The 26599-nt window shown below is 39.3% G+C and overlaps 1 protein-coding gene across 3 annotated transcripts in view; it reads right to left on the minus strand.

Moving 5' to 3' along the window:
* Positions 1-397: 397 nt before the first annotated feature.
* Positions 398-26599, minus strand: part of ctu2 (cytosolic thiouridylase subunit 2 homolog (S. pombe)) — a 29648-nt gene continuing 3446 nt past the window's right edge. For 2 of the 3 annotated variants that reach the window (XM_080186833.1, XM_080186831.1), the window contains exons 3-15: positions 25252-25330; positions 24433-24492; positions 15959-16019; positions 14596-14705; positions 14094-14458; positions 12621-12756; positions 11704-11835; positions 10676-10767; positions 8421-8521; positions 7944-8121; positions 6046-6112; positions 5279-5337; positions 399-3112 (exon numbers count right to left, since the gene is read on the minus strand). In XM_080186833.1, the coding sequence (XP_080042959.1) occupies positions 3040-3112; positions 5279-5337; positions 6046-6112; positions 7944-8121; positions 8421-8521; positions 10676-10767; positions 11704-11835; positions 12621-12756; positions 14094-14458; positions 14596-14705; positions 15959-16019; positions 24433-24492; positions 25252-25330 (1513 nt within the window). In that variant the 3' untranslated portion in view covers positions 399-3039. Of the gene's footprint in view, positions 3113-5278; positions 5338-6045; positions 6113-7943; positions 8122-8420; positions 8522-10675; positions 10768-11703; positions 11836-12620; positions 12757-14093; positions 14459-14595; positions 14706-15958; positions 16020-24432; positions 24493-25251; positions 25331-26599 lie in introns of all 3 variants that reach the window. The other variant, XM_080186832.1, reaches the window with a different exon arrangement.

The following is a 26599-nucleotide window of genomic DNA, read 5'->3' on the forward strand; positions in this document are numbered from 1 at the left end:
CTATAAATCCTACTTCGACTCAAATGTTCACAGATAGCATGTGGACACAGTAGTTGATGACTTTCATGGGATGAACTGAACATATAATGTCTTAAATTTATGCAAGAAGCTTTGCCCCTTGAAAACAGTCTTGCAAGATATCTAACTTGTTTTATAAATTCAATGCACAATTCTGTACTCAATTAACAAGTGCATTTCTTATGTGCATAGCTGCAGCTATATATTTTGCAATTTCAAAACTAAATACAAAAATTTAAAAAAGGAACTTCACATTCACTGCTGCAGTTAGTGTCTTAATGCAGGTTTGCTTCATTACCGTATCAGTGATGTTTTCCAAGATGGCCATGTTCCAGGACCTTTGCCGGCCTGAAAACTTCCCTCATGCAAAGAGAATCTCTCTTCTACATGTTGTAGTTGACCATTATCTTAACTGATTTCAACAGTATCTTATGCCTACAGGACACAGAGCCAAACTCCTGACTGTGCAATCAAATATTACAAAACAGAATAATCATGGAATTCTAACTATGCCTCCGACATTAGATAAATTATATTCAGTAGGAAGGAATCTACTACTTGCATTAGGAATTACAGAAAAATGTTTGGAGTTCTATGGAATTCTGTTAAAGTTTTATTTAAGATATTTAGCACATTTTCCCCAAAACAACACATTGCAAAATAGATCATGTAACTCTAAAATCTGTAACTCATGAAAATGTTACAATTTAATGGATGTTAAGGAGGAACACTTAACGTCAAATAACTGCAATAAAAGTGATACACTGAGAAATGGTTGGAATGTAATCTACAGTTAACAAGATGGATTGCTATTTGTGAATTTATAAACTGTTACTCTTAGTCATATGTTCTTTGCAGATCTTGTTAAAAGCAACTCAGCATTTCAGTCACAAGTATGTGTTCATTGTCAGCATTAAAGTTTTTTTAAAAAAATACAGATGGCACGCAAATAAAAACATTTAATTTATTTATATGAAAAGCATTTATATAATCAACCAATATTTTCACATTTGATTTTTTTCAGCAGAAATAGCTTTATTCATGAGGATCTATAAAAAAAAGTGTTTGCAGTAGAACAACCGTTGTATTTAAATTTTGCACGTTTTCCCTAAACCAGAACACATGCCAAGGAAGTCAAGTTACTCCTGTCTCCCAAGATATAATGGGTAAAAATGTCCAGCACAGGTACACAAAATGGGTGAGTGTGAATCATCAGGTGGGTTCACATTATTTTTTTCATTGCAGACAAAATCATAAGGATGTTAAAATGTGCTGCCCATTGGTTATTGCTCACTTTGCACTTCCATCCAAGGTGAATTGATGTGTAAATTTAACTACATCATCTGTGCAATCCACTGGAAAAATAAGGCATGCCTATCATAGGTCAACACCATGTAAGTAGGCACACAATTTAAAAAGCTCTTGCCTTTTTCAAAGAAGTGCTGTAGGAAATGTTGCAAGCCAATATTATGAACTGATGAAAAGAAATATATCCACGTCCTGTTAAATGGCATTACTGCTAGTGGTCAAATTTTATTGCAGAATTGATATGTTTCACAACTCAATGCTGCCCCCAAGAGGCTGCTACAACTACTGTAACATCAACATTCAATTTTTCAGCAACTTCACTCATTTCAAGGAATTATACTATTCAGTAGCTTTTTGCAAGCATTTTCTTCAAAATATTTATGATTGGTCAATTGAATTAGGCATGCAATTTAAATGATCCAGATGTTGGCTGAAGTGCATATTGTAATTTATTTAATGCTGGCATACAGCTCATATCCAGCCGCTTGGAATACAAGAACAGCATAGTGGCTTGTATTTTGTTAGGAAGCAGATAAATCATTTACCATTCTCTCAAATAACATCAAGAATTTGCTGTGCGTACAAACCTGCATTCCGATTCCTAATCATTCACTCCAGCTTTAGACTATCATGCTTGCAGTAGTATAGATAACTATTACAGACCCAACTAAGATTTACTTCACCTACTGAATTAAAGTTTAAACACTGAATTTCAGAAGCTTTTTAAAAATTACCCTGTTGTCATAGTACACATATTAGGACTGTGAATTTATTTAATTGATACAATAATTGATAAGCAGAAGTAAGTTCAGCCCCTCTGGATCAGATTTTCAGTGATTTTTAAGGATGCTACAAATTCAGTTCTTCTCAAAGACTCTTGTACATACAATAGCCACATCCACCCCTCCCCCATTATACAAATAGAAATACTTACAAGTGGTAGTTTGGCTATAGAACGATAGATTGTGTTTGTAGATTTGAGTTTATTCAAGCTTCACAAAAATGACGTTAATTTAGGTCATGTAGGAGCACTATAAATACAACTTCTGAAATTGTCAGTTTCCTTTTCCTGTGACTTTGAATAGCAAATGTAACAGCAATATTTGTAAGATCATTTATCTAGATTTGACAATTGAGAGAATTTAGTTGGGCAAAATGTGGAACACCGGAGTGCTCCTCTGAGATTAGGGTTAAAGCATACTTCTAGGGTAAACTAAAAGGATCTGTTCTCTCAATCTGCTTCACATTTCTCATCTGGGATGCCTCTATGCATTATCCGTCCTCAGAAATGCATCAGAAAGCCTCATGTCAAAACAAATTTGTGAACAATTTTGAATTCAATATTTCAATTGATATTTACAGACATTACATTTAAAGTTAAGTCGAACTTTTAAGAGCAGCACCAGGTAAATAATACAAAACAACAATTATAAATCGGCCTAAACTGTCACCATAACAACTTGAATATACAAGGGTAAATCTGCATTGGAATGGCTGCTGGGAACTGCTACCACGAGCAATTAAACAACAAGGAAGCCATAGGTTTATGATGATCTGAACTTCACCTTGTGCCAGAATGACAACTGGGTGAGTTACAATTTGTGATAAGTTCATAGCTTATTCATTTCCAAGCTAAATGCATAATTGTATGTATAAATCGGAAAGACTGCAAGATGTCTTTATGAACTTTGTTGTTGAATTCAGGCAGACTGGTCAGGAGCTAGTATGATTTGTTCCTTCCTCAGGGGCCAACAGGAACTCCTGGATTTGTTCCCTCACTTGGGCTCTAAAATAAATCACATTTCATGGAAACAGTAATTGATATCTCTCATATGGTGCACAAGATTGAGAATGCCAAATCATTAAATCCAAATTATGTAATTTGTCACATTAAATTCTGAATTCTCATCTAAGGCGGCAGGCAGGGTACAACCTCCAACTGTAAAGATGTTGAATTGACCACCAAAATTCATCCCCATGTAACAACCTTTGTTGTCATACTTGGCATCAACTAAAGTAATCCAAATCACACAGCAAGGTTGATTTACTACCTTATGCCTAGGCAGAGAAACATACGCAGCAGCCTGTTTTTCATTTCTTCCACTGAAATGAACATGTGGATGATCCAGGGTAGCCAACACCTCAGGTTAAAATTCTGTTATTGTGCTAATCTGGTTTTCATGTCATTGGAAGTGAGCTCATATTATTGAGTTAACAAGTGAAACCTGCTCTGCTAATGCTTCTTTATTTATACTTTTAATTAATCTGATTTGTAGACTGATGGTCATTGTTTGAAAGTAATATTCTTGTTATCTGATGAACTAGAAGGGTGAGACAGCTTGTCTCTTTTACAGTGAGCAGTTTCAGGTAACATGGTTTGCTCCTGGGCAATGCTACATTATATATTGGTTTGGAGGGAGCAAAGGCTTACTTATGAAGAGCTCATCTAAACTTTGAGGCTGCACTTGGGAAAATATTAATTTCTTTTCACAGATGTAGCTCTGCTGGGACAGAGGTCTTGCAGCTTCCAGCGGAACAATTTCAGTGTTACTGAAAAGTTTCAATGTAATTGAAGTTATGGAAGGGTACAAGCTCACATCTTTCAGCAACTGTTTGTGAGACCTTATCCTGGTTATTCCATGACTGGTCAAAGATAAAAAGGCCTGAAATTTTTTTTGATTAACTGTAATTATAGTTTCTAGGCCATTTCATATTGATGGAATTATTAGGCTTCAATTGGATAGAAGTTTACTTTCTTTCTTTTACTGTCAATACTGTGGATTTGCATAGAAATCATACACATTGTAATCAGCTCCTTTCCCACTGCACATGCTCCTCTTCCACTCACTCACCATCCCTTTTTCCTCCTCCTGCATCAACTCAGGCTCTGCTGCTCCTCCACTCCATCCTGCTAAACCTTCCCAAAACTCTCGCTCCATATCTCCCTCCTCCTCTCCTGCAATCATGGAGACTCAGGCACTACCGCTTCCCCTCCCCTCCCAGCCAGCCAAAAGCCTTAGACACAAATCTTGCTGCTCCCTACAACATGCCCTGCCAAAACCTGTAGAGACTTGGGTTCTGCTGCTCCCCCTCGCTGGGCCTGCCAAACCCCAACTGCTCCACCCACTTGCCAGTAGCAGTGTATGCCTTTCCAGCTGGATGAGTGACAGCTCCACCAAGCCTATTCCAAGCATCAGTTACAGTATAGGTTTTCTAAGCTTTCTGGTTCTCTCTCCTCCTGTCTTTGGCTGCATAAGAGGAGGCCGAAAACAGAAAACAATATTAAGGATGGAATTCCATTGTCCAAGTTAGAATTTTCCCAGATGGTAGAACTTTCTCATCCCTGTGCAACCCAGCAGAAATTATGATCATGTTCAGATTCTTGCAGAATAGACACACAGCATGTGTATAAAGCAAGCATATTGAATGTTAACTAGAATAAGATTAAAAATTTATTAGTGTTTCAAGTAGACTTTCATTAACACTGCAATGAAGTTACTGTGAAAATCCCCTAGTGGCCATGCTCTGGTACCTGTTTGGATATGCTGAGGGAGAATTTAGCATGGCCAATGCACCAAACTAGCATGTCTTTCAAACCATAGGAAGAAACCAGAGCATTTGGAGAAAACCCACACAGACAAGCAAACTCCACACAGACAATGACCCAAGCCAGGAACTGAACCCAGGGAGTCCCTGGCACTGAGGCAGCAATGCCAACCACTGTGCTGCCCAAGATTACAAGACTATTTCTGAGGGGCCAGATATATATTAATACCAACAAAGATACTTTGCACTAAAACTACCTAAATTCTAATTCGCATACAAAAGTTTGAAATCTCTACTGAATTAAAACTCTATGAAAATCTAATTACATAACTGATTATTGATAAACCCATCTGGAAATCAATTAAGTGTATCCTTCAGCATCTGAATTTAGTCTGTGTAAATTCACCTGCGCTTTCTGCGTTCAGCTTCAGACAGAACATATTGTGGTAGCAGGTCCAGCGACACCTTCAAAATTAACAAAACAAAATTGAAGTTTTATTTAGCACATGCACGGTTCAGTGTAAGACTGACATTTATGAGTATTTCCAGGAGACAAAAAGGATAGATGAGATCTAGTCCTTGGCATTTCTGAGATACAATAACTAACAGTACAGTGAGGTATGGTGATACTTTACCCCTCCAAGATTAATTTTTTTGTTTCTATAACAGTAGATTTTGTAGAGTTAGTGTTCCAGCTTGTAGCTGAAAATAAACACAATCTCAAGCTATTCAAGTGGCTAGTTTTCACATTCATATCAGTTAGTAAATGTAACTGGTTTGCAGTTACTACTGCTTGCTGTTTGGAGGTTTTACATCTCTGGTCTCACCTAATTAGGTAATATTGTGGGTAGTGAGAGAGAATGTAAAGGTGCAGCAGATACTTTGCATGCACAATGTACAATTGATGTGTGCTACATATGTTGACGGATATAATAAATTAATTAGGACAATGCCATATGTAGCTTTCAAAAAACAAATTTTGCATTGCAACCATTTAACCCAGTAAAGGATGCAATAAACTGTTTATTGGAAATTTTTGATTGGATATGCAGCACTAAAAAAATTTAAATGTAATTTGTCTCAAGTTTTCCAATCTTAAGGAACATTATGAAAGGGGTCCTTATAACCAATGCAGAAATGAGAATAAAATTTGTATTTTACAATTTGACTCACCATATCTTTGACAGTCAGTCTACAGCTGTAGCATAGCAGTGAGAGAAGATCTGTGGTTCTATTACTACTGAAACAGCAAACAAAATTTAATTGTAAGTAACATTGGGAGAGCATACACTTCATGAAATTCACTTTTGACACCAGTAACATATCAAAAATTTACTTCATAAGAAAGAGTGTGTCCTGCAATTCAAGATACTCTAATCCTTTCTTGGCAGCTTATTGAAGTAAACAAGTAGTATTCTAATTTTTGTCATCAGTATCTATAAACTGTACATGCATGAGATTGCAGTGTAACAGATACGATGCAGTTTGGGTTTATGGCTCCCTCAAATGAATTCCAAATTTTGGGTCATGTCAATGTTTTGAAAATCAGAATGCAGGCCAGTAACAAAGGCAATTTTAAGGCCACTGCCCACATCTGAGCAGTGCTGGCAGAATCCTTTTAGAAAATGCTTGACCCCCATTTTGATCAAGATGTAGTAACCTCATCTAAGGAAGGAGTGAAATATTAACAAAAAAGATTGTTGTAATAATTGAGATGAAGATTACGCATCAGAAAAGTGCAGAAAAGGCTGGAGAATTCAATCAGATCAGTTCCTATGTAAAATACTTTGAGTAATTTGGTTCAGTACAAATTTTATGAGTATTTGTACCTGGTTAAACTCTGCTACAATGTTAATGGTTTACATCGTTTTAGAAAATTCTATGCACCAACTTACAGTAGACTTGTGGATCTCCTGTATTGCTGCAGGATAAACTTGTTTGCAAGAATATCTTGATTCATAAGATGTTGTTATGGCGTAAAATGTCCCAAAGTGTTTTTTGAAAAGTAAGTCAGAAAATGTTATCAAACCAAAGGAGAAGATAATAGGATAGGCATGCAAAAGTTCGATGAAATTTGAAGATTCAACCCCAGTGAAAAACAGGGCAACCATCAGCAAAGATATCTGACTCATGCAAGAGAGCTGAAATGGAGGAACACACAGTTTTCGAAGGGTTGAACATGGTAGATGTTAGAGATAATGATAGTTGAGGCCATGGATGGAACTGAACACTAGAAAGAATTTTAATTTTGAGGCGTTGATGGACCAACAGCTAATATAGATAAGTACAGTGGCCTTGGTTGGCCAGGACTTATGATGTGGAGATGTTGGTGTTGGACTGGGGTAAACACAGTAAGAAGTCTCTCAACACCAGGTTAAAGTCAAACAAGTTTATTTGATAGTAAATTAGTGGGTTTAACCTGGTGTTGTGAGACTTCTTACCGTGTTGACCAGGACTTATGTCTGAATAAAAGCTTCAAATGAGGTCAAGTTTATGGCATGTTAGGAAGGACACCAGTCAGCAGTGTACTGGGATGGTTGAGTCTGGAGATAGCAAAGACACGGATTAGAGTTTCAGCAGCAGGTGGGTTTAGGAATGCAATATTATGGAGGTGGTCTCGGTGATGAAAAGGATTTAGGACTGAAGCTCAGATCAAATAAGACATTGAGGTTGCAAGCAGTCTAGATTAGTCCAAGACTGAGGCAGGGGAGCAGCTGGAATTAGTGGAAAGGGAACTCAGTTTGTGGCAAAGACCAAAGACAATTAATTGGAGGAAATTTCTGCTCACTGTTGTTTTATTTGCCATTTCTTTTTTCAGGATTTGCAGGTTTTTGATACACAGAAATCTTAAATCTCTTAAATTATAACTACAGCTGAACTGTATCACATTCACATTAGCCATTATCTTTAGATGGAAACAGCACTTAAATAAATAAAACAAGCAGCTTTAGGCTTTCACACTGATCTCACTTTTTCCACTTTGTTAATAGGAGGATGAGAATCAGACAAGAATGATAGAATCCTCTGCAACCTTTCTTTCTAAAGGCACTTCACTGTTTGTAAGAACCTACCTGTCTGATGAATGGCACGTTTCTGAGTGTGCGCCACAGCATTTCCCTTTCTCTTTTTCACCACCATCACCACCACAACAGGATTGCTCAATAACCTCTTTGACTGGCACCTGGTCAGGAGACTGCTTCAGTGATAGTTTTTCTGATATTAGGGTAGCATGGAATGCCGAGGCTTCCTCTTGAGAAAATAAATTCAATTATTTTTAAAGATCCAATTTTAAAATTTAGTGTCTCACATGACATTTCACAACCCACATAGGTAATTTCAACAATTAATCCAGCTCCTGCATTCCTTAATTATGAACTAATTTCTACCTGCTGCTAAGTCAGTAGTCTATGTCTGTCCATAAAACCTCTTTCTAGGTCAGTACCGGTTTACATTTTAAACAACTAAATAATGAAAGAGAAATGAATTGAATATAGAAATGTTAGAAATTATTAGAATCATAAAGATAGTCTTTAATATTTATGACATACCTACTTTAGTGTCCATAGCACAGAGACACAGCAGACATTTCTCCATTTGTTCTGCACCACAATTCAAGTCAGAGCAAGCTGTATTTAGCTTCTCACTGGTCCTACAAGAAAAACTTACAACTGAGATTACAGTAAATTATTGTGTTATACATTCACAGAATCTTTACAGTGCAGAAGGAAACCATTTGGCCCATCAAGTCTACACTGGCTCTCAAAGAGCATTCTACCTAGTCCTACTCACCTACCTTTTCACAGAAACCTTGTTCATATCAATCCAATTACATTTGCATACATCATACATATTTAATTTTTTAGCATATTCATATTTCTGTGGTCTATAATCTGATACTAACTTGGTAAAGAAATATAAATGAGGTACACATGCTTTAACAGTGTGATGAATTACATTGGAGCTCCCACTTATTACATCATATTCCTGATCTCAACCATGGTACTAAATCTTGGGTGAAAATGAAGGCTGAAGTCATCTGAGAAGAATTGGTTGGGGTATCTCCAGTGGACTGCTCTTGTGCATGACTGGCATTCAGTTGACATTAGAACTGGCAGCTCCAAAACTAGAACATACTTAGCCAAACTACTCCAGTATAACACTGGCACTTAACCAACATTATGGAAAATTAACCAAGAGTATATCAATCTTTTTGCTCAACCAAATAAACTAAACCACATTAATGAAGGGACAAGTCAAAAGGGGCAGCTCCCAAAAGAAGGGGAACCGCCCAAAACAAAAGAAAGCGGAAAGGAGACTTAAAATGTCAAATTAAAATGTGATTTAAGGGGTCAATAATACACCCCAGTCCCTGCAGTGCAGAGACAGAAGGCATTAACCAGGATAACCAGGATCATGTCCACAAAAAGCAGGACAAATCCAATCCAGCCAATTACCATCCTATTAGCCTAATTTTAATCATTAACAAAGTGATTAAAAAGTGTAATTGACTGTGCTTTCAAGTGGTAATTACTCATCAATAACCTACTCCAATGCTCAGTTTGTTCTGAAATGGGAATCAGAGGGAAAACTCTACACTGACTGGGACCATACATAGCACAATGGAAGGCTGCTGTAGTTGCTGGAGGCCAATCATTTCAACACCAGGACAGCAGTGCAGGAATTCCTCAGGGTAGCGTCCAAGCATCTTTGGCTGTTTCAATGACTTTTCCTCAGGTCAGAATTGGGGATGTTCCCCAATGACTGTACAATGTTCAGCTCCATTTGTAACTTCTCAGCATTACATAATGCATGCAGCAAGACCTGAACAAAATTCGTGTTTGGGCTGATAAGTGACATTCATGCCACTCAAGTAGCCAGCAATAATCACCTCCAACAATAGAGAATTGAACCAGCTCCTCTTGATGTTCAACATTACTGTCCATGAATTCCCAATCATCCTCCTGGAAATTCCCACTAATCAGAAACTTAACTGCACCATATGAATACCATGGTATAAGACCAGGTCAAAGGCTAGGTTTTCTGCAGCAAGTACTCACCTCCTGACCCTCAACAAAACAAATCCTCAATCTACAAGGCACAAGTCAATGGCGTGATGCAACATTCTCCAACTACCTGAATCAGTATAGTTCCACCACCATTCAAAAAGCTTGACACTATCCAGGATAAAGCAGCCTACTTGACTGGCATCCAATCTACCTTCTTAAGCACAATGGCTGTGGTATTCATCATCTACAGAATGCACTGCAACAACTTCTTCAACAATACCTTCCAAACCTGTTATCTCCACCACCTAGACAAACAAGGGCAGCAAGTGCAAAGCAATCCCACCACCTGCACATTCCCCTCCCAAGCCACACACTGTCATGACTTGAAAGTATATCACTATTCCTTTATCATCATTTGATGGAAAGTCTAACAGTACCGTGGGTGGATCCAAAGCAAATGAACTGCATCACCTTAAAGGGTAATTACGGATGGGCACTAAATGTTATTTTGTCAATGACACCCACATCCCATGAAAAAAAAAGTGATGTGGGAGCTGGCTACCTCTCTTGTTTTGATGCAGGGGGTGCACAACTTTTGAAAAGTAACAAGGAGAGAAGATTTTGGGGCGAGAAAAATGGCAGCCTATTGCAAAAAAGTTTAGATTGTTCAGAAACATGTCAAAAAGCACACTATTGCCTTTTGTTCCACTTCCCACAATTTAGTGAACATACTCAATGTTTCCGAAGACATTTATTATGGATACATTTATCCAAATCAGAAAACAAATGATTCTTACCTGTAAACGGTGCTTACAGTAGATGGGAAATCAGTCTGCAATTTGTTCACAAAGCTCTCAGTCAGTCGATGGATGCTAGCTTTATCAGTGGCCTGGGCAAGAGAATAACAGATTTTATAACGTGGATTAGAGAAGTAATCTTTTGTTCAAATTCTTATTTTCTTACTAGCGGGGTGCAATTCTTTATAATAATTCAGGCTTAATCGCAGAATTCTGAAAACTGTGCAGGGACAGAGGGACCTTGGAGTTCACGTGTCCTGATCTTTGATAAGAGAGGCGACATATTGAGAGAGCAATTAGCAAAGCATGTGGGATTTTGGGTTTCAGAAACAGTTGATGAGTACAAAAGCAGGGACGTTATGCTGAACCTTAATAGCTTTGGTTAGGCCACATCTAGAATATTGCACCCTGTTCTCGTCAACTCACTTGAGGAAGAATATGAAAGTCTTGAGTGGGTGGAGATTTATCAGAATGGTTCCAGAGATGAGGGATTTTAACTGCAAGGTTAGGTTTAGGAATCTGGGATTATTCACCTCAGAGCAAAGTACACCATAGAGAGATTTATAGAGGTGTATAAAACGATGATAGAGGACCACAGTTCCCAACAGCTACAAGGAATAGGATTTTGGAAGGAGATGGATGGTGTTGTGAGGAAGAATTTTTTTTTAAAGCAATAGATGGTAATGACCCTGAACCACAAGAGAGTCGTGGAAGCAAACAGCCAATAATTTCAAAAGGAAATTGGACTGCACTCGAAGGAAATAAACTTACACAGCTGCAGAAAGAGCTGGCAAATGTGACCGAGTTGCTTGTTCTAGAGAGAGCTAGCATGGACACAAACCACATTGCTCTGCTGCTTTACTAGAAGTGGCAATCAATTTGAAATAATGGATTACCATCAAGAATATGGGGGGAGGAGAATATATTACTGTGCAGCTCTTATTTCCTACATGCGCTTTGCTAGACTAAACTTTAAACAAATCTAACAGGCTGAGCATTGTAGCAATAAGTGTAATCAGTTTCCTTACCTTTGTATCTAACGCTGGAGTGAAAATATTAGGAACATCAAAAAGTTTATTGTAGAAAGCAATTTCTTTAGATGAATATTCCCTCATTGGGCGAACTATCATGATATCTCCATAACGATTATCTGAGAATCCCTGTGTTCAGAGAGAAAATAATATCTGGAAACAATCTCCAACATCATGGTTAAAATTTGATGTCCACATGCTAAATGAAGTACATAATATTCTGCAGACATACAACCCCATCAATATGTACAACATCCAGTTGTCGGGAGCTTCTTTTAATTACAGAAATGCAGCTTGCAAAAGAAATGTAACCTTTAAATTCTACTGGGATACATGTGTGGCACTCATTTATATTATTATTAGGTGATATTTTGTCATCTAGAGACAAATGTTAGGATTTTTCATGATCTCCTCAGGTCAATAAACACTTTTGAATGATTACCTATATTCATTCATTAGCTTTTTCTTCTAGCCACCTCTTTAACAGTTGCTACAATTGAACAAGATAGTGACAGCAGTGCACCCAGAAATTCTCTAACGGACATGCCAGGAAACAAAAGTAACCCGTACACTGTTTTTCTTCAAGATATGCATTAGATTATTTTGGGGCATCAAACATGGTTTGTTCTAAACAAGCTTACAGCTCAAATAATACTCTCTGTCACATCGCTCAGGAATGTCCCACACAAATAAAAATGTAACCAAGGTCATAGTTATGACCACACCTTCACACTACACAACAGATTTTTCAATGTCTTTTTTTAGGAAACAGGAAATGGTGGTATTGATTAAATAGCTGAACAACCTATCTTCAAATGTAATTTTAAGACAAATTTTGCAATTATCACAGCACAGATTTATCACTGTCGAATTACTTTTTAAACTTTACCCAGATAGTTTACTTCACTCCTTACTGTATCAATAGCAAGTGAGGCTCCACGTCCCAATGAAATATTAGTCAGAAGTTTTACTGCCAGTCGGGTACAGCTGTCTCCCATCATTATTTTTGTGTAACCTTTCATCCTCGCAGTATACAATAACAGATGATGTCTGTTGAGAAATTTTAAGAGCTTGGTCAAAACGAACTGGATAAAAATAAAATATTTGAACAAAGTTTGCAATGCTTTAGTCACGTTAGACTTTGGCTTCAATGCAGTCAGGGTATATAATATTACATGTTGGTTTCTTAGCTATCCAGATATTTAAAAATGTAAAACCAGAATGAAACAGATGATTCCTATCTACATTACAAAGGCTTGATATTACTATTTTCTGACACTACAGAAATGGCTACCACTTATAAAAGCACTTCACAGATTGTGAATTGTTTTTGTGCCTTTCACATCATGTCGTAATGATGTGAAAGGCACCATATCAATGCAAGATCTTTTTCTATTTTGGGTTGTCTTCTAGGAATAGTTCAACAAGATACTTGAACAAGCAATTTGACCCTTAAATTGGATTATCACTGTCTAACAATCCTGTCTGAAAGCACCTGGGAATGAACACTGAATTAGGAATAGATTTGGCTCAGCTGTAATGCCCCCATGGATGATCAGCTTAACAATTCTCAACTGTCCAGACATAAAAACATTGGCCTCTTTAGCAGCGTATCAGAAGGCAATCTACATCCATGCAACAACCCCTATCCAAATGTCAGCAGTTTTAGGAGAGACAATAAGAGGGAAGAGAAAGCCTCTTATGGGTGCACAGGAGATTTACCAGCATGTTTCCTTGGATGACTTATAAGTATAGGTTGAAAAAGTTCTGCTTGGGTTAACAGGTGACCTGGTATAAGCAGAGAAACAAGCCCATCTGGCAAATAAGTCAATAACCAGAGATCAAATTTAAAATCACAGGCAAAGATCTAGCGGGAAAATGAGATCTTTTTTCACTTGGTTGTCAGGATCTGGAAGGCTGATTACATAAATAATTTTAAAAAGGAGTTGGACAGGTTCCCGAGGTTGTGCAATTTCCAAAATGATAGTCAAAAATCAGGAAGTAAGCATGACATCTCTTTTAAAGAGCCAACGCAGTATGATAGGCTAAATATCCACTTTATATGCTGTCAATTTCTACAGTTCTATGAAAATCAGACACAAAGAGAAAATAAAAGATTGCTAGTAAATAGAGACTGCTACTTATTCTAACTGAATTAATGACACACATTTTACTGTTCCTAACCGTTAAGGTACTGAACATTATTGCTAACTAAGACTTTGAATACAGAAAAAAAAATATTCATTTTTGGTAAGGTAAATAAAATAGGATCTGAAAGTTCAATGCAAATACAAATCTCAGTTTGGGGATTATTGAGGTAAATTATGACCTCATTTTAAAGGCACAATATTAAGATCTACGATGAAGGAACAGAGATTACTTTTTACCGTAATGTTTGCAGCAATTCCTCTTTAGCAGTCAGTGTCTTTATTGAACTAAACAGTTCCTTTACTGCCTCTGTTTGTGTCAAGTTAAACGGCCATTTTCCACAGGTGGAAATTTCTGAGGTGCTCCCAGTATTCTCTTTACTAAAAAGATCACAGATATTGAGTTGAGCAAGTTTTGTTTGAACCTGTTCTTCTGAATGTGTGACATTCAACTGTTCCACAGCTATAGGTCTTTGTTCAGCATGAGTAAGTGTCTCTCGCTGCTTCTGTAGAAAACCATCCACTGCCTCTTTGTAATTCTCACCGTGATGACTTGCTGGACTGGAGGAAACGCTCTGCAGCATGGAATTAGGTAATTTGAACACCTATAAAACAAAAGCACTCAAGGTTGAATGAAAACTTCTAAGTAAAAGACATCAATTTCACTTATGATTAAAATAAGATAAAAACCTAACAGGCTCCATTCTTAAAACTTGCACAGGAAGATGTTTTTAAAAATTACCTCTTCTAAATAAACTATATGGTATGGGAATCCTGAAGCTTGGAACATGCCTTCCAGCTGTAATAAAGTTGCCTGTCTTTCTTCCAGACTCCGTCCACATACAGCTCCCTCTATAGAAGCAATAAAAAGCCATTAACAATTTCCCTTTAACGCAAAGGAGGTTTTGATGTATACACAATTACAAACAGTTTTCCCTTGTCTATTTTCAGTTCTGCAATAATGCTTGCCTCAATTCACTAGATTCAAGTATTCTCAAAGCACAATGTAGACGAGAGAGGATGACAAAAGGAAATATAAAAAGGCTAAGTTAAAAAATACCACAAAGACAAATTTCAATCAAGGAGTTTAAAATAAAGTATTCTACAAACACATAAATAAGGAATGAAGAAAAGGTTGCCAGACAATACACTAAATAAACTCAATAATAAAATGGTGAAAATATCAAAGTTACTATCTCAGTATTTACCAGGGAGACCAACAATTTGAAAACATCCAAAAAGATATAAGGACGTAGAAGATAAAGAGATAATTGATTAATTAATGAAACTTAAAGATAAAACCAGATGGATTACATCAGCACACTCTGAAATTAAGGAGGAGACAACAGAGATCCAGGGTCTGAGAATGGTTGCAATTCTAGCAATGGCCACTGGCTCTTGTGACACTGCTGCTGTTGAAGAACTGTCAGCTGTCTGACTGGGAGGCAGGTTTTGGGAGTGGACATCCTACCTTGATGGGGTCAACGCAGCAGAAGTTATGCCCGCAGTCAACTCATTGCCTGCAGCAAGCAAAATAGTGTCAGGTCTCCAGAGCTGGCCAAGGTGAATGGCAAACCCAACATTCCAGCTACTGAGTTGGCCACCACTGGGGTGTTAAATCCAGGCCTATGAGTCAGCCCTGTTGGTCTTGATTTTATATTCATCTTCTGTCTCTCCACTTTCATCAGTGCAGCTTCATCCAGCCAAACTCTACATTCTGAAATGCTCCCTCCAACTCTCTACTGTATTGCCACCTCTCCCTAGTCCTTCAAACCCCCTTGAAAGTTCACTTTTGTTCGTGTCTTTTAATAAAATTTGAATGTTTTTCTCACCAGAGATTCTGCTGTGGTTCTTCAATGTTTTATTATATTAACTGTTCTAATACACATAACACAATCCAAGGGGCCAACAACCACCTGTCATTGTCCCTTTCTTATCCCTGCAAAATCAGATGCTTCACACAGAAGCATTCAAAGATTTTATCAATAATCAGCAATTTTTCTTAAAATGCAGTATACATCAATTTCAATTGAAAACATGGAAAGAAACTAAAACTACCCACATGTCCAATTACTTCAAAAATTAGAAAATATTTAATACTATACCATCTATATGGACTATCCCAGGAGAAAAACGCAACTTCTTTGGAGCTTCTCTACACAAACCCTAAGAGAGAAACAATTTATTATACTTTGCTAATTCAAAACGATTTGCTTAACAGGAAAAAATATATTTCTTCAAAACAATTTCTGCTTCAGTTTAAAAATAATTGTACCAATTAATGGTAATTTCATCTTTATTCAACCAAGGTTTCAAAGTAATTAAAGAATTTTTTATTCTTTTTATTTATGGGACATGGGCGTTGCTGGCTGGCCAGCATTAATTGCCCATCCCTATTGCTTTTGGAGGGCAGTTGAGAATCAACCACATTGCTGTGGCTCTAGAGTCACATATAGACCAGTCCAGGTAAGGACAGCAGATTTCTTCCCTAAAGGGCATTAGTAAACCAGATGAGTGTTTCTGACAAGGATACTATCATAAAGCAGCTACAGCACAGGACTTGGCACTTAGCCCGTTGTGTCTGCACTGCCGAAAAACAAGCCATACAGCCCAAATTCACTTTCCAGCATTTGGTCTGTAGCCCTACAGATTCTGGCATTTCAGGTTCATAGCCAGTCACCTTTTAAACAAACTGAAGGTTTCTGCCTCTACTATTCTTTCAGAGTTCTAGGCCCCCTACAACCAACCCTCATCTCCCTTCTACCAGTTTAAATATGGTCTCTAGTAACTGACCTCACTGCTGAAGTAGAGGCCCTCCCCATCCACTCCATCCAAACCCCTCACAACTGATAGAGTCATCCCTACTCAAAACATTAGCTCTGTTCTCTCCACAGATACCATCAGACCTGTTGAGATTTTCCAACTTTTTCTGTTTTTGTTTCGGTTTCCAGCATCCTAAATTTGCTTTCATCTTCCTCTTTAATTCACTGCCACTTCTTTTCCAGGAATGCCTACCCTGAAGAAGGTAGTAAGAAGTCTCATAACACCAGGTTAAAGTCCAACAGGTTTATTTGGTAGTAAACGTCACTAGCTTTCAGAACGCTGTTCCTTCGTCAAGTGAGTAGAGAGTTCTGATCGCAAATAGGGCATATAAAGTCACACACAGTTCACAGAATACTGATTAGATGCGAGTCTTTGCAGCTGACCTGCTATTCAAGTCTTAAAAGGTGCAGACAATGCGAGTGGAGACAGCATTAAGCATAGGTTAAAGAGATGTGTATTGTCACCAGACAGGACAGTAAGAGAGATGCTGCAAGTTCAGGCAAGTCATGGAGGTTACAGATAGTGTAGTATGAACACAAGATCCTAGTTGAGGCTGTCCTCACGTGTGTGGAACTTGGCTCTCAGTTTCTGCTCAGCGGCTCTGCACTGTCGTATGTTGCAAAGGCCGCTTTGGAGAACGTTTACCCGAAGATCAGAGGCCAAATGCCTGTGACTGCTGAAGTGTTCGCCAGCAGAAAGAGAACAGTCTTGCCTGGTGATTGTCGAGCAGTGTTCATTCGTCTGTTGTCGTAGCGGCTGCATGGTCTCCCAATGTACCACGCCTCGGGACAACCTTTCTTGCAGTGTATCACATCGACAACGTTGGCCAAGTTGCAAGAGTACATGCCGTGTACCTGGTGGATGGCACTCTCGCGTGAGATGATGGCATCCATGTCCATGATCCGGCATGTCTTGCTGTGGTGTGTTTCTGGGTATCCTTGTGTGGCTGGGTAGTTTGCTGCAGATAATGGTCTGTTTGAGGTTGTGCAGTTGTTTGAAGACAAGAAGTGGCAGTGTGGGGATGGCCCTGGCAAGATGTTTGTCTTCAATGACATGTTGAAGACTCCGGAGAAGATGTCGTAGCTTCTCTGCTCTGGGGAAAGTATTGGACAACAAAAGGGTACTCTGTCCAATGTGCCCCGTGTTTGTCTTCTGAGGAGGTCCGTGCAGTTTTTTGCTGTGGCGCGTCAGAACTGTCAATCGATGAGTTGAGCGCCATATCCTGTTCTTATGAGGGCATCTTTCTGGAGGTGTATGTTGCGATCCTTCTCATCTGAGCAGGTCCTGTGCATACAGAGGACTTGTCTCAAGGGGATGACTCCTTTAATGTGTTTAGGGTGGAAGCTGGAGAAGTGGAACATCATGAGATTATCTGTGGGCTTGCAGTACAGTGAGGTGCTGAGGTGACCGTCCTTAAACAGAGATGTGTGTGTCCAAAAATGTAACCGATTCTGGAGAATAGTCCATGGTGAGTCTGATATTGAGATGGAACTTGATGTCATCATATAGTTGTTTCAGTGATTGTTCACCATGAGTCCAAAGGATGAAAATGTCATCGATGTATCTAATGTATAGCGTCGGTTGAAGGTCTTGTGCAGTGAAGAAGTCTTGTTCGAGCCTGTGCATGAAGATGCTGGCATATTGAGGTGCAAGTTTGGTCCTTATGGCTGTTCCGTGTGTCTGGATGAAAAACTGGTTGTTGAAGGTGAAGGCATTGAGGTCCAGGAAGAAGCAGATGAGTTGTAAAATGCATCTGGAAACTGGCAGTTGTTGGCGTTGAGTACTGAGGCAGTTGCAGCAATGCCATCGTTGTGGGGGATGCTGGTGTAGAGCGCCGAGACATCCATCGTGATGAGGAGTGCCCCTGGTTCAACTGCTCCGTTTGCTGAGTTTCTGTAAGGAAGTCCGTAGTGTCACGACAAAAGCTGGGTGTTCTTTGTACAATGGGTTTCAGGATGCCCTCGATGTAGTCAGAGACGTTATTGCACAGGATCCCACTGCCCAATACAATGGGACGGCTGGGTGCGTTTACCTTGTGTATCTTTGGGAAGCAGTAGAGATCTCCAATGCCGGGAGTATGTGTGATGAGAGCACGGAAGGTGCTCTGAAGGTCCGGATCAAAGGTCTTGATCAGAATGTTGAGTTGATAGGCATGTCCTCAGAAGACAAACATAGGACACGATGACCAAAGTACCCTTTGTTGTCCAGTACTTCCCTGGAGCGGAGAAGCTATGATATCTTCTCCGGAGTCTTCAACATGTCATTGATGAAGACGAACATCTAGCCAGGGCCATCCCCACACCCCCACTTCTTGCCTTCAAACAACTGCACAACCATAAACAGATCATTGTCCGTAGCAAACTACCCAGCCTTCAAGAGAACAGTGACCACAACACTACACAACTCTGCAAGAGCAACCCCTGCAAGAGATGCCGGATCATCAACACGGATGCCATCATCTCACGTGAGAACACCATCCACCAGGTACACGGCATATACTCTTGCAACTCGGTCAACGCTGTCTACCTGATACGCTGCAGGAAAGGATGTCCTGAGGCATGGTACATTGGGGAGACCATGCAGACGCTACGATAATGTATGAATGAACACCACTTGACAATCACCAGGCAAGACTGTTCCCTTCCTGTTGTTGAACACTTCAGCAGTCATGGGCATTCGGCCTCTGATCTTTGGGTAAATGTTCTCCAAGGCGACCTTCATGACATACGACAGTGCAGTCGCTGAGCGGAAACTGATAGCCAAGTTCCACACACAAGGACGGCCTCAACCAGGATCTTGGGTTCATGTCACACTCTGTTATCCCCATGACTTGCCTGAACTTGCAACATCTTCCTGTCCTGTCTGGAGACAATACACATCTCTTTAACCTATGCTTAATGCTATCTCCACTCAGATTGTCTGCACCTTTAAGGCTTGATTAGCAGATTAGCTGCAAAGACTCGCATTCTAATCAGTATTCTGTAAACTCTGTGTGCCCTTATATGCCCTATTTGCAGTCAGAACTCTCCACTCACCTGACGAAAGCTAGTGGCATTTACTATCAAATAAACCTGTTGGACTTTAATCTGGTGTTGTGAGACTTCTTGCTGTATTTACCCCAGTCCGACACTTATCTCCATATCACGGTTACCCTGAAGAAGTACAGCTCTTCGCTCTGACAGGATTTCTGTTTGTCTCGTTCACCCTATCCACCTTCATTGCTTTCCATTTCCCATCTGGTGTTCAATAGGGTAAGGTTAAAGTAAAGTTTATTTATTAGTCACAAGAAAGATTTACATTAACACTGCAATGAAGTTACTGTGAAACTCCCCTAGTCGCCACAGTCCAGCACCTGTTCAGGTCAATACATCTAACCAGCACATCTTTCAGAATGTGGGAGGAAACCGGAGCACCCAGAGGAAACCCACACAGACATAGGGAGAACATGCAAACTCCACACAGACATTGACCCAAGCCAGGAATCGAACCCCAGGTCCCTGGCGCTGTGAATCAGCAGTGCTAACCACTGTGCTACCATGCATGCTTACCACAATTTGCTTTCACAGCCACATTTCCTTCCTCCGCAATTGCCTCCATCTTCAACTTATCCCATTGGATTCTGCATGAAGTTCCATTCCTCAAATTTCAAACCTACCCAGGATTACAGGTATCTGCAGGACATGCAATGCTCCTCAGATTGCTGTTCTCACCACATCTTAAGGTCCACACTCAGTGCCATGTGTTGCCATATGCACACAATCTCTCCAACAACACCAACTCACCCAATCTCAAAGTTGTCTTTACCTCCAGTTTCATTTCATTCTTCATCTCACCTGATGCCTTAGCAATAAACCTCTCATCCTTTCAGGTGTTAAGGAAGAGATGCTCGAACAACTCAACAATACCAATGTCCACCCAGAATCTTCCTCCCCTTCCCATCCTTCAAACTTTATCCCTCCTAACCACAGCCCTTGCCACGTATTCACCACATCCTCTGACGTTCCCCTCTCCGAGGCTGAACGTGCTGCACTCAGCAACGAACACTGCTTCATACCCTTATGCCTCCACCTCAATGCTGAAGTCTTTTCTGCCTTCTTCGTTTCCATGCTCAGTTCTTTGGGCAGGAATCCTCCTCCTATTCAATGGATCCTTTCACCTCCCTCCATCATTCTCCCTTCAACTGGACCTCTCCCTTCAAATTCCTCCTAATCTTTTCATTGAGAACTATCAACAAGATATCAACGTCTCAATTTCTTTGCTCCTTTCACCCACTCTAGCCTATGTCCTTCCAAACTGCTACACTCATTTCTCAGGTTCAACCGTGACTTTGTTATCAAACCTGCTAACAAGGGTGTGCTATTATCATCTGGCATACTGACCATGATCTCACAGAGGCTGAACACTCAGATGCTTCCTCCTACCTCTCCTTGGACCATGACCCCACCACCAAGTATCAAGCCATTGTTTCCAGGACAGTCACTGACCTCACCGCCTTTGGTGACCTTCCCTCCAAAGCTTCCAACTTCAGTCTCCCAACCCCAGACAGCTTCTACCTCCTTCACAAAATCCACAAACAGGACTGTCCTAGTAGACCTATCACGTCAGCCTGTTCTTGCCCCACTGAACTCATTTCTCCCTATCTTGACTCCAGTCTCTCTCGTCTTGTCCAGTTCTTTCCCACCTACATCTGTGATTCCTCTGATGCCGTATGTTCTCTTTTGTATTTTAAGAGGAGCTCTGACAAAGTTTGAAACGTTAGCTATTTTCTCTCCATAGATACTGTCAAGCCTGCTAAGATTTTCCAGCATCTTCTGTTTTGTTTCACATTCCAGCATCCTGCATTCTAAGAAGAACAAGTGCACCTATCCAATCTTTCCTCAAAGCTTCAATTTTTCAGCCCTGGCACCACCCTCAAATCTCCTCTGTGCCCACCCCAAGCAATTAGGTCCTTTCTGTAATGAGATAATCGTAACTGCACACAGGACTCAATTTGTGGACTAATGCTTTATATAATTCCAGCACAATGTCCCTGCTCTTATGTTCTAAGTCTTGGCTAATAAATGAAACAATTCTGTATGCCTTCTTAATCAACTGATTACCCTGTCCTGCTACCTTCAGGGATCTGTGGACACTCGCTCTGTCCCTCACTTCCTCTTCACCACTCAGTAACCTTCCATTTATTGTCTATTCCCTTGTTTGACCTCTCCAAATACATCATTTGACATTTCTCGGGGTTAAATTCCATTTGCCACTTTTCTGCCCATCTGACATCTTCCTGCAGACTACAGAAGTCCTCCTATCAACCACGTGACCAATTTTTGTGTTGACTGCAATCTTCTTGATGTACATTTATATTCAAATCATTAATACATATCACCAGAGGTAAAAGTAACTTCAATTTCTTACAGGTACAGTCATGTGGGCCCCTTCCCATCTATACTCCAAAACACTTAATTTCATGGATATCATGAAAATAAAACTTAATATTGGAATAAAAGCCTGAACTAATCTTATAGAAATTCCCATGCAGCTAATCAATCTCACTGCGCTCCCTATTCTCATCATGCCACGCCTCAAGCCAGATTTGCTAATCAAGTCTCAGTTTGATTAACCAGCAATGCAGTTTCACTTGTCTCCTCTCTTTGTGGTGGTGGCGGCTCACATGTAGGTGTAAAAGTGTCAGTGTTTTCTCCCTGTGGATGATGCTGGGGGTCAGCTTCTTCATTTATTGCCATTCTAATTGACTGATAATCCCCCATTTCCTCACTTTTACATTTAAATGTACCCACCAGGGTCTGTTGAACATATATATTGCCTTAGGTGGCATTTTCCTCTGAAAATCACAGAATTCTCAGTGCAGGAGGTGGCAATTCGGCCCATTGAGTCTGCACTGACCACAATCCCATCCCCATGTATTTACCTAGCTAGATCCCTGACACTAAGGAGCAATTTAACATAGCCAATCCATCTAACCCATACATCTTTACAGTGTGGGAGGAAACTGGAGCACCTGAATGAAACCCACACACACATGGGGAGAATGTGCAAACTCCACAGTGACCCAAGCTGGGAATCAAACCCAGATCCCTGGCACTGTGCAGCAGCAGTGCTAACCACTGTGCCACTTAAAAATCAAAATACAATTTTTTTCAAAACTTCACAATAAGAAATATTCCACATCATGAATTTTTACTTTGAAATATTTCAGCAAAATGTTCCTTTAGCAATGTAATTAAATAAGATTAAGTAATTTTATTTCCTGCTCAAAAATACTCTGACACTTTAAAGTATTTCTCTGAATTATTTTAGTTTTAATTCTAGTGTAGCTCTGCTCACTTATTTCTTTAGTTCCAATACCTAAGATCTCAAAAGTCTAAAATTCAGAAATATTTTCTCCATCATGCATTCTGTTAAATGTCTCATACAACCTCAGTCCTCCTCCCTTTTTCTCCTGTAGCCTCTTGCTTGCTGCCAATCATCGGACGATGCCACCAGCTCTAATTTCTAAATTAACCAACTATATTCAAAATGCTGCCTTCCAATGCACAAACCAATCTTAAAAGCACTAACAGGAAACAGAGTGATGGCAAATGATTGTTTTTCAACCTGGAGGACCATAAAGAGTGGTGATCCCAAGGGTCGGTAATAACTCTGTTCCCTTTCTCAATAAAGCTATGGTTTAGATTACAGTGTACAGGGCACAATTTCAAAATTTGAAGATGGCAGAAAATGTGGTATTATGGATTGTGGGGAGAGTAGTGATAGGCTTCAAAAGGATAGATAAGCTGATGGAAAAGGGGTGAAATGCAGATGAAATTTAATGCAGATGAAATTTAATGCAGACAAATATGAATGACAGTCATACAACATAAATCAATTCTAAAGGGAGTTCAAGATCAAAGCAATGGAGGGGCTGTGTGTGTACAAAAGTTTCCAAGGCAGTTGGGTAGGTTGAGAAAGTGGTTAAAAAAACATACAGGATCCTGAATCCTAAAGCAAGGATGTTCTGGTGAACCAGTATAAAACACTGGCTAGGCGTCAACTGGATAACTGTGTCCCATTCTTAGCACCACACTAGGCAAGGTTTCAGAGAAGCTGTAAAAAAATTTATGAGAATGGTTGCAAAAATGAGGGACTTAGAAATGACAGGTTTGACAGGACATTTGATAGAGGTGTTCAAAAATCATGTCTATAAATAGTGCATGGAGGAAATGGTTTCCATTGGCAGTTCAGTTCAGAACCAAAGCACTTAATGTTAAGGTGACTGGCAAATAATACCAAACAGTAACATGAGAAAAAACTCTTTTACATAGTCAGTGGTTGTAATCTGAAGAGCACTGTTTGAGGGGGTGTTGGAGGTAGATTCAATTGTGGCTTTCAAAAGATAACTGGATAAGCAGCTGAAAGGAATGAAATTACAGGGTTTCAGAGAAAAGGCAGGGGAGTGGGACTTGCTAAATTGCTCTTGTAGAGAGAAGGCATGGATTCAACAAACCAAATAGCCATATTCTAGCTGTAACCAATGATATTGCAAGAGTAACAAAGTACTACTAAACTGGCAGAAAAATGTAAAATGTTTGTTTTTGTTGGGATTAAAATCAACAAATAACACTTACAAAATAATGTAATTCATATTCATGCATCTCACCAAAGAAATGCAGTACCCTAGACATTATGATTGTTAAGAGTTTATTTTGCACATTGGGAGCACTGTTGAGAAAGGAGGCTAAGCTTGATATTAATTGTAATACAGTACCTCTTGAACCTGGCAGAGCATTGCACTAGATGTGGGACCACCTGATAATGCCAGCAAAACCTGTACAGAAAATAGCAAAAAAGATGAAGGGAAAAAAAACACAGATTTCCAGTTATACTTACAAGTTCTGCCAATTAGCAGTTTAGCAAATGCAGAATAGCTACAGGCAAATTAAATTAGCCTTAGCTTAACAATTTCAGGATCGTAGATACTTTTTGATAAAACTGGATTTCTGAGAAATCTAAAAGCAATTTCAGATAAAACCACAGGCATTCATGACACAAAGGTACCATTCAGCCCACTTCCTTTGTCCTTATTTTTGCCAAATAAATAAAAATGCATTGGTGACATCAAAGTTCACTAATGGAGCTCCCCTGATAGGTTAGTGTGGAAATTCACTGCCTATTCAGCCTGTTATAGACCAAGTGAGTCTCAGGTTCAATCCCTAGTCTAATCCAAGCTACTTGACTTTAGCAAAGGTCACAGCAGGGATATTACAATCCTCCCTAGTACTCCTTTGCTGGAGAAAAAAGAGACTCAGTTCTCAATACCAATCCAGTAAGCTATTACTTTTCCAACTTGTCTCAGTTCTGATAAAAGGTCACAAATCTGAAACATTAACTCTGTTTCTCTCTCCACAGATGCTGCCAAACCTGAATATTTCCACTATTTTTTATTACAATCCAGTAACTGCAACTGAGGAGCAATAACTGTTCCATATGTAACAACTTATCAAGTCCTCAACCGAGACTGTGTAATAAAGTTGATTTTAAATCCAGAACTAGGATATTTTCTGATACAAAAATGTCTCTGCATTACCTGTTCACCAGGAAAAATTAAGCGGGTCTTCCCTAGCATGGCACGGAATTTGTGTACAAAGTATTCTTTGAAGCAGGATCTGAATAAGAAAATACATAAATATTACTGGTGGAAATTTGAAGCATTTTCAATTTTCACGTACATTGTTGATGCCATTAATCAACAATTACAATTAGTCTAAATGAAGTAATATAAAGATGTAAAATCCATATTTGTATCCATTCATACAATGAGAGTGTTTTGGTAAGGCCAGCATTTATTCTACCCCATCCCTAGTTGTTATTGAGAAGAGGTGGTGAGCTGAGGCAGCTAAAGACATTTCTAATTTTAAGTTCACCAGCTGCTATGGTGTGATTTAAACTCAAGTCCCCAAATAATTAGTCCAGACTCTGAATTGCTAGGCCATTATCATAACCAGTATGCTACCCTACTTAGTCACACCCACACTTTGCTAATCAAAAACAAGGGGTTTAACAATGAAAATTTACAGTAGGTATCCTCTTAAAACTATAAGTCTGATAGTCCTAATTTTCAGTTTCAGGAAAAGTCACAATTTTCAAACCTTTCTTCCGAAATCTTGGTTTAATTCTTGTTAATTTTCATGGCTTTTTTTTTATTCCAGTGTCCTTATAATTCAGTATTATTATCTAGAACAGTGCAATGAACTCAAATTGTGATCTAACCATAATTCTATACAAACTCAACATAATTTCCTTATTTTTTTGAATTCAATGCTATGTCTAAAACCCATATTCATAAGAATACGAGAAACAGGAAAAAAAGCAATCAAGGGTTACAAGAAAAGGCAGAAAAGTGGACACAAGGACTGTCAGATCGGCCATGATCCTACTGAATGATGGAACAGACTCAAAAGGCTGAACAGCCTACTTCTGTTCCTATTTCTTACGGTCTAAGAGTAGCTTCTATGATGTCCCTGCAACCCTGCTTTGCCAATTTTTTTATTCTTTCATGGATTACTAGCATTTGTGCTCATCCCTAATCGCCTATGAAAAGGTGAGGCGAACCACCTTCTTGAACTGCTGCAGTCCAATGATTGTAGAAACACTTGCAATTCTGTTCTGAAATTGGTAGATTTTTGGTGCTATGGAAATGAAGGGATAGTGGAGTGATATAAAAGTTTAGCTACAATCATATTAAACATTCATTCTCTCTACCACTGACCCCCAGTGGCAGCAATGACAAACATTATACAAAATACATTGCAGGAACACACTAATGCTCCTTTGATAGCGCCTTCCAAACCTGCCACCTCTACTACCCCGAGAAGGATATGGGCAGCAGAACCATGGGAACACCACCACCTTCACAGTCCCCGTCAAGTCACACA

Source organism: Carcharhinus amblyrhynchos, chromosome 4 (assembly GCF_965287045.1).
Source record: "Carcharhinus amblyrhynchos chromosome 4, sCarAmb.v2.hapA, whole genome shotgun sequence".
Classification (NCBI taxonomy): domain Eukaryota; kingdom Metazoa; phylum Chordata; class Chondrichthyes; order Carcharhiniformes; family Carcharhinidae; genus Carcharhinus; species Carcharhinus amblyrhynchos.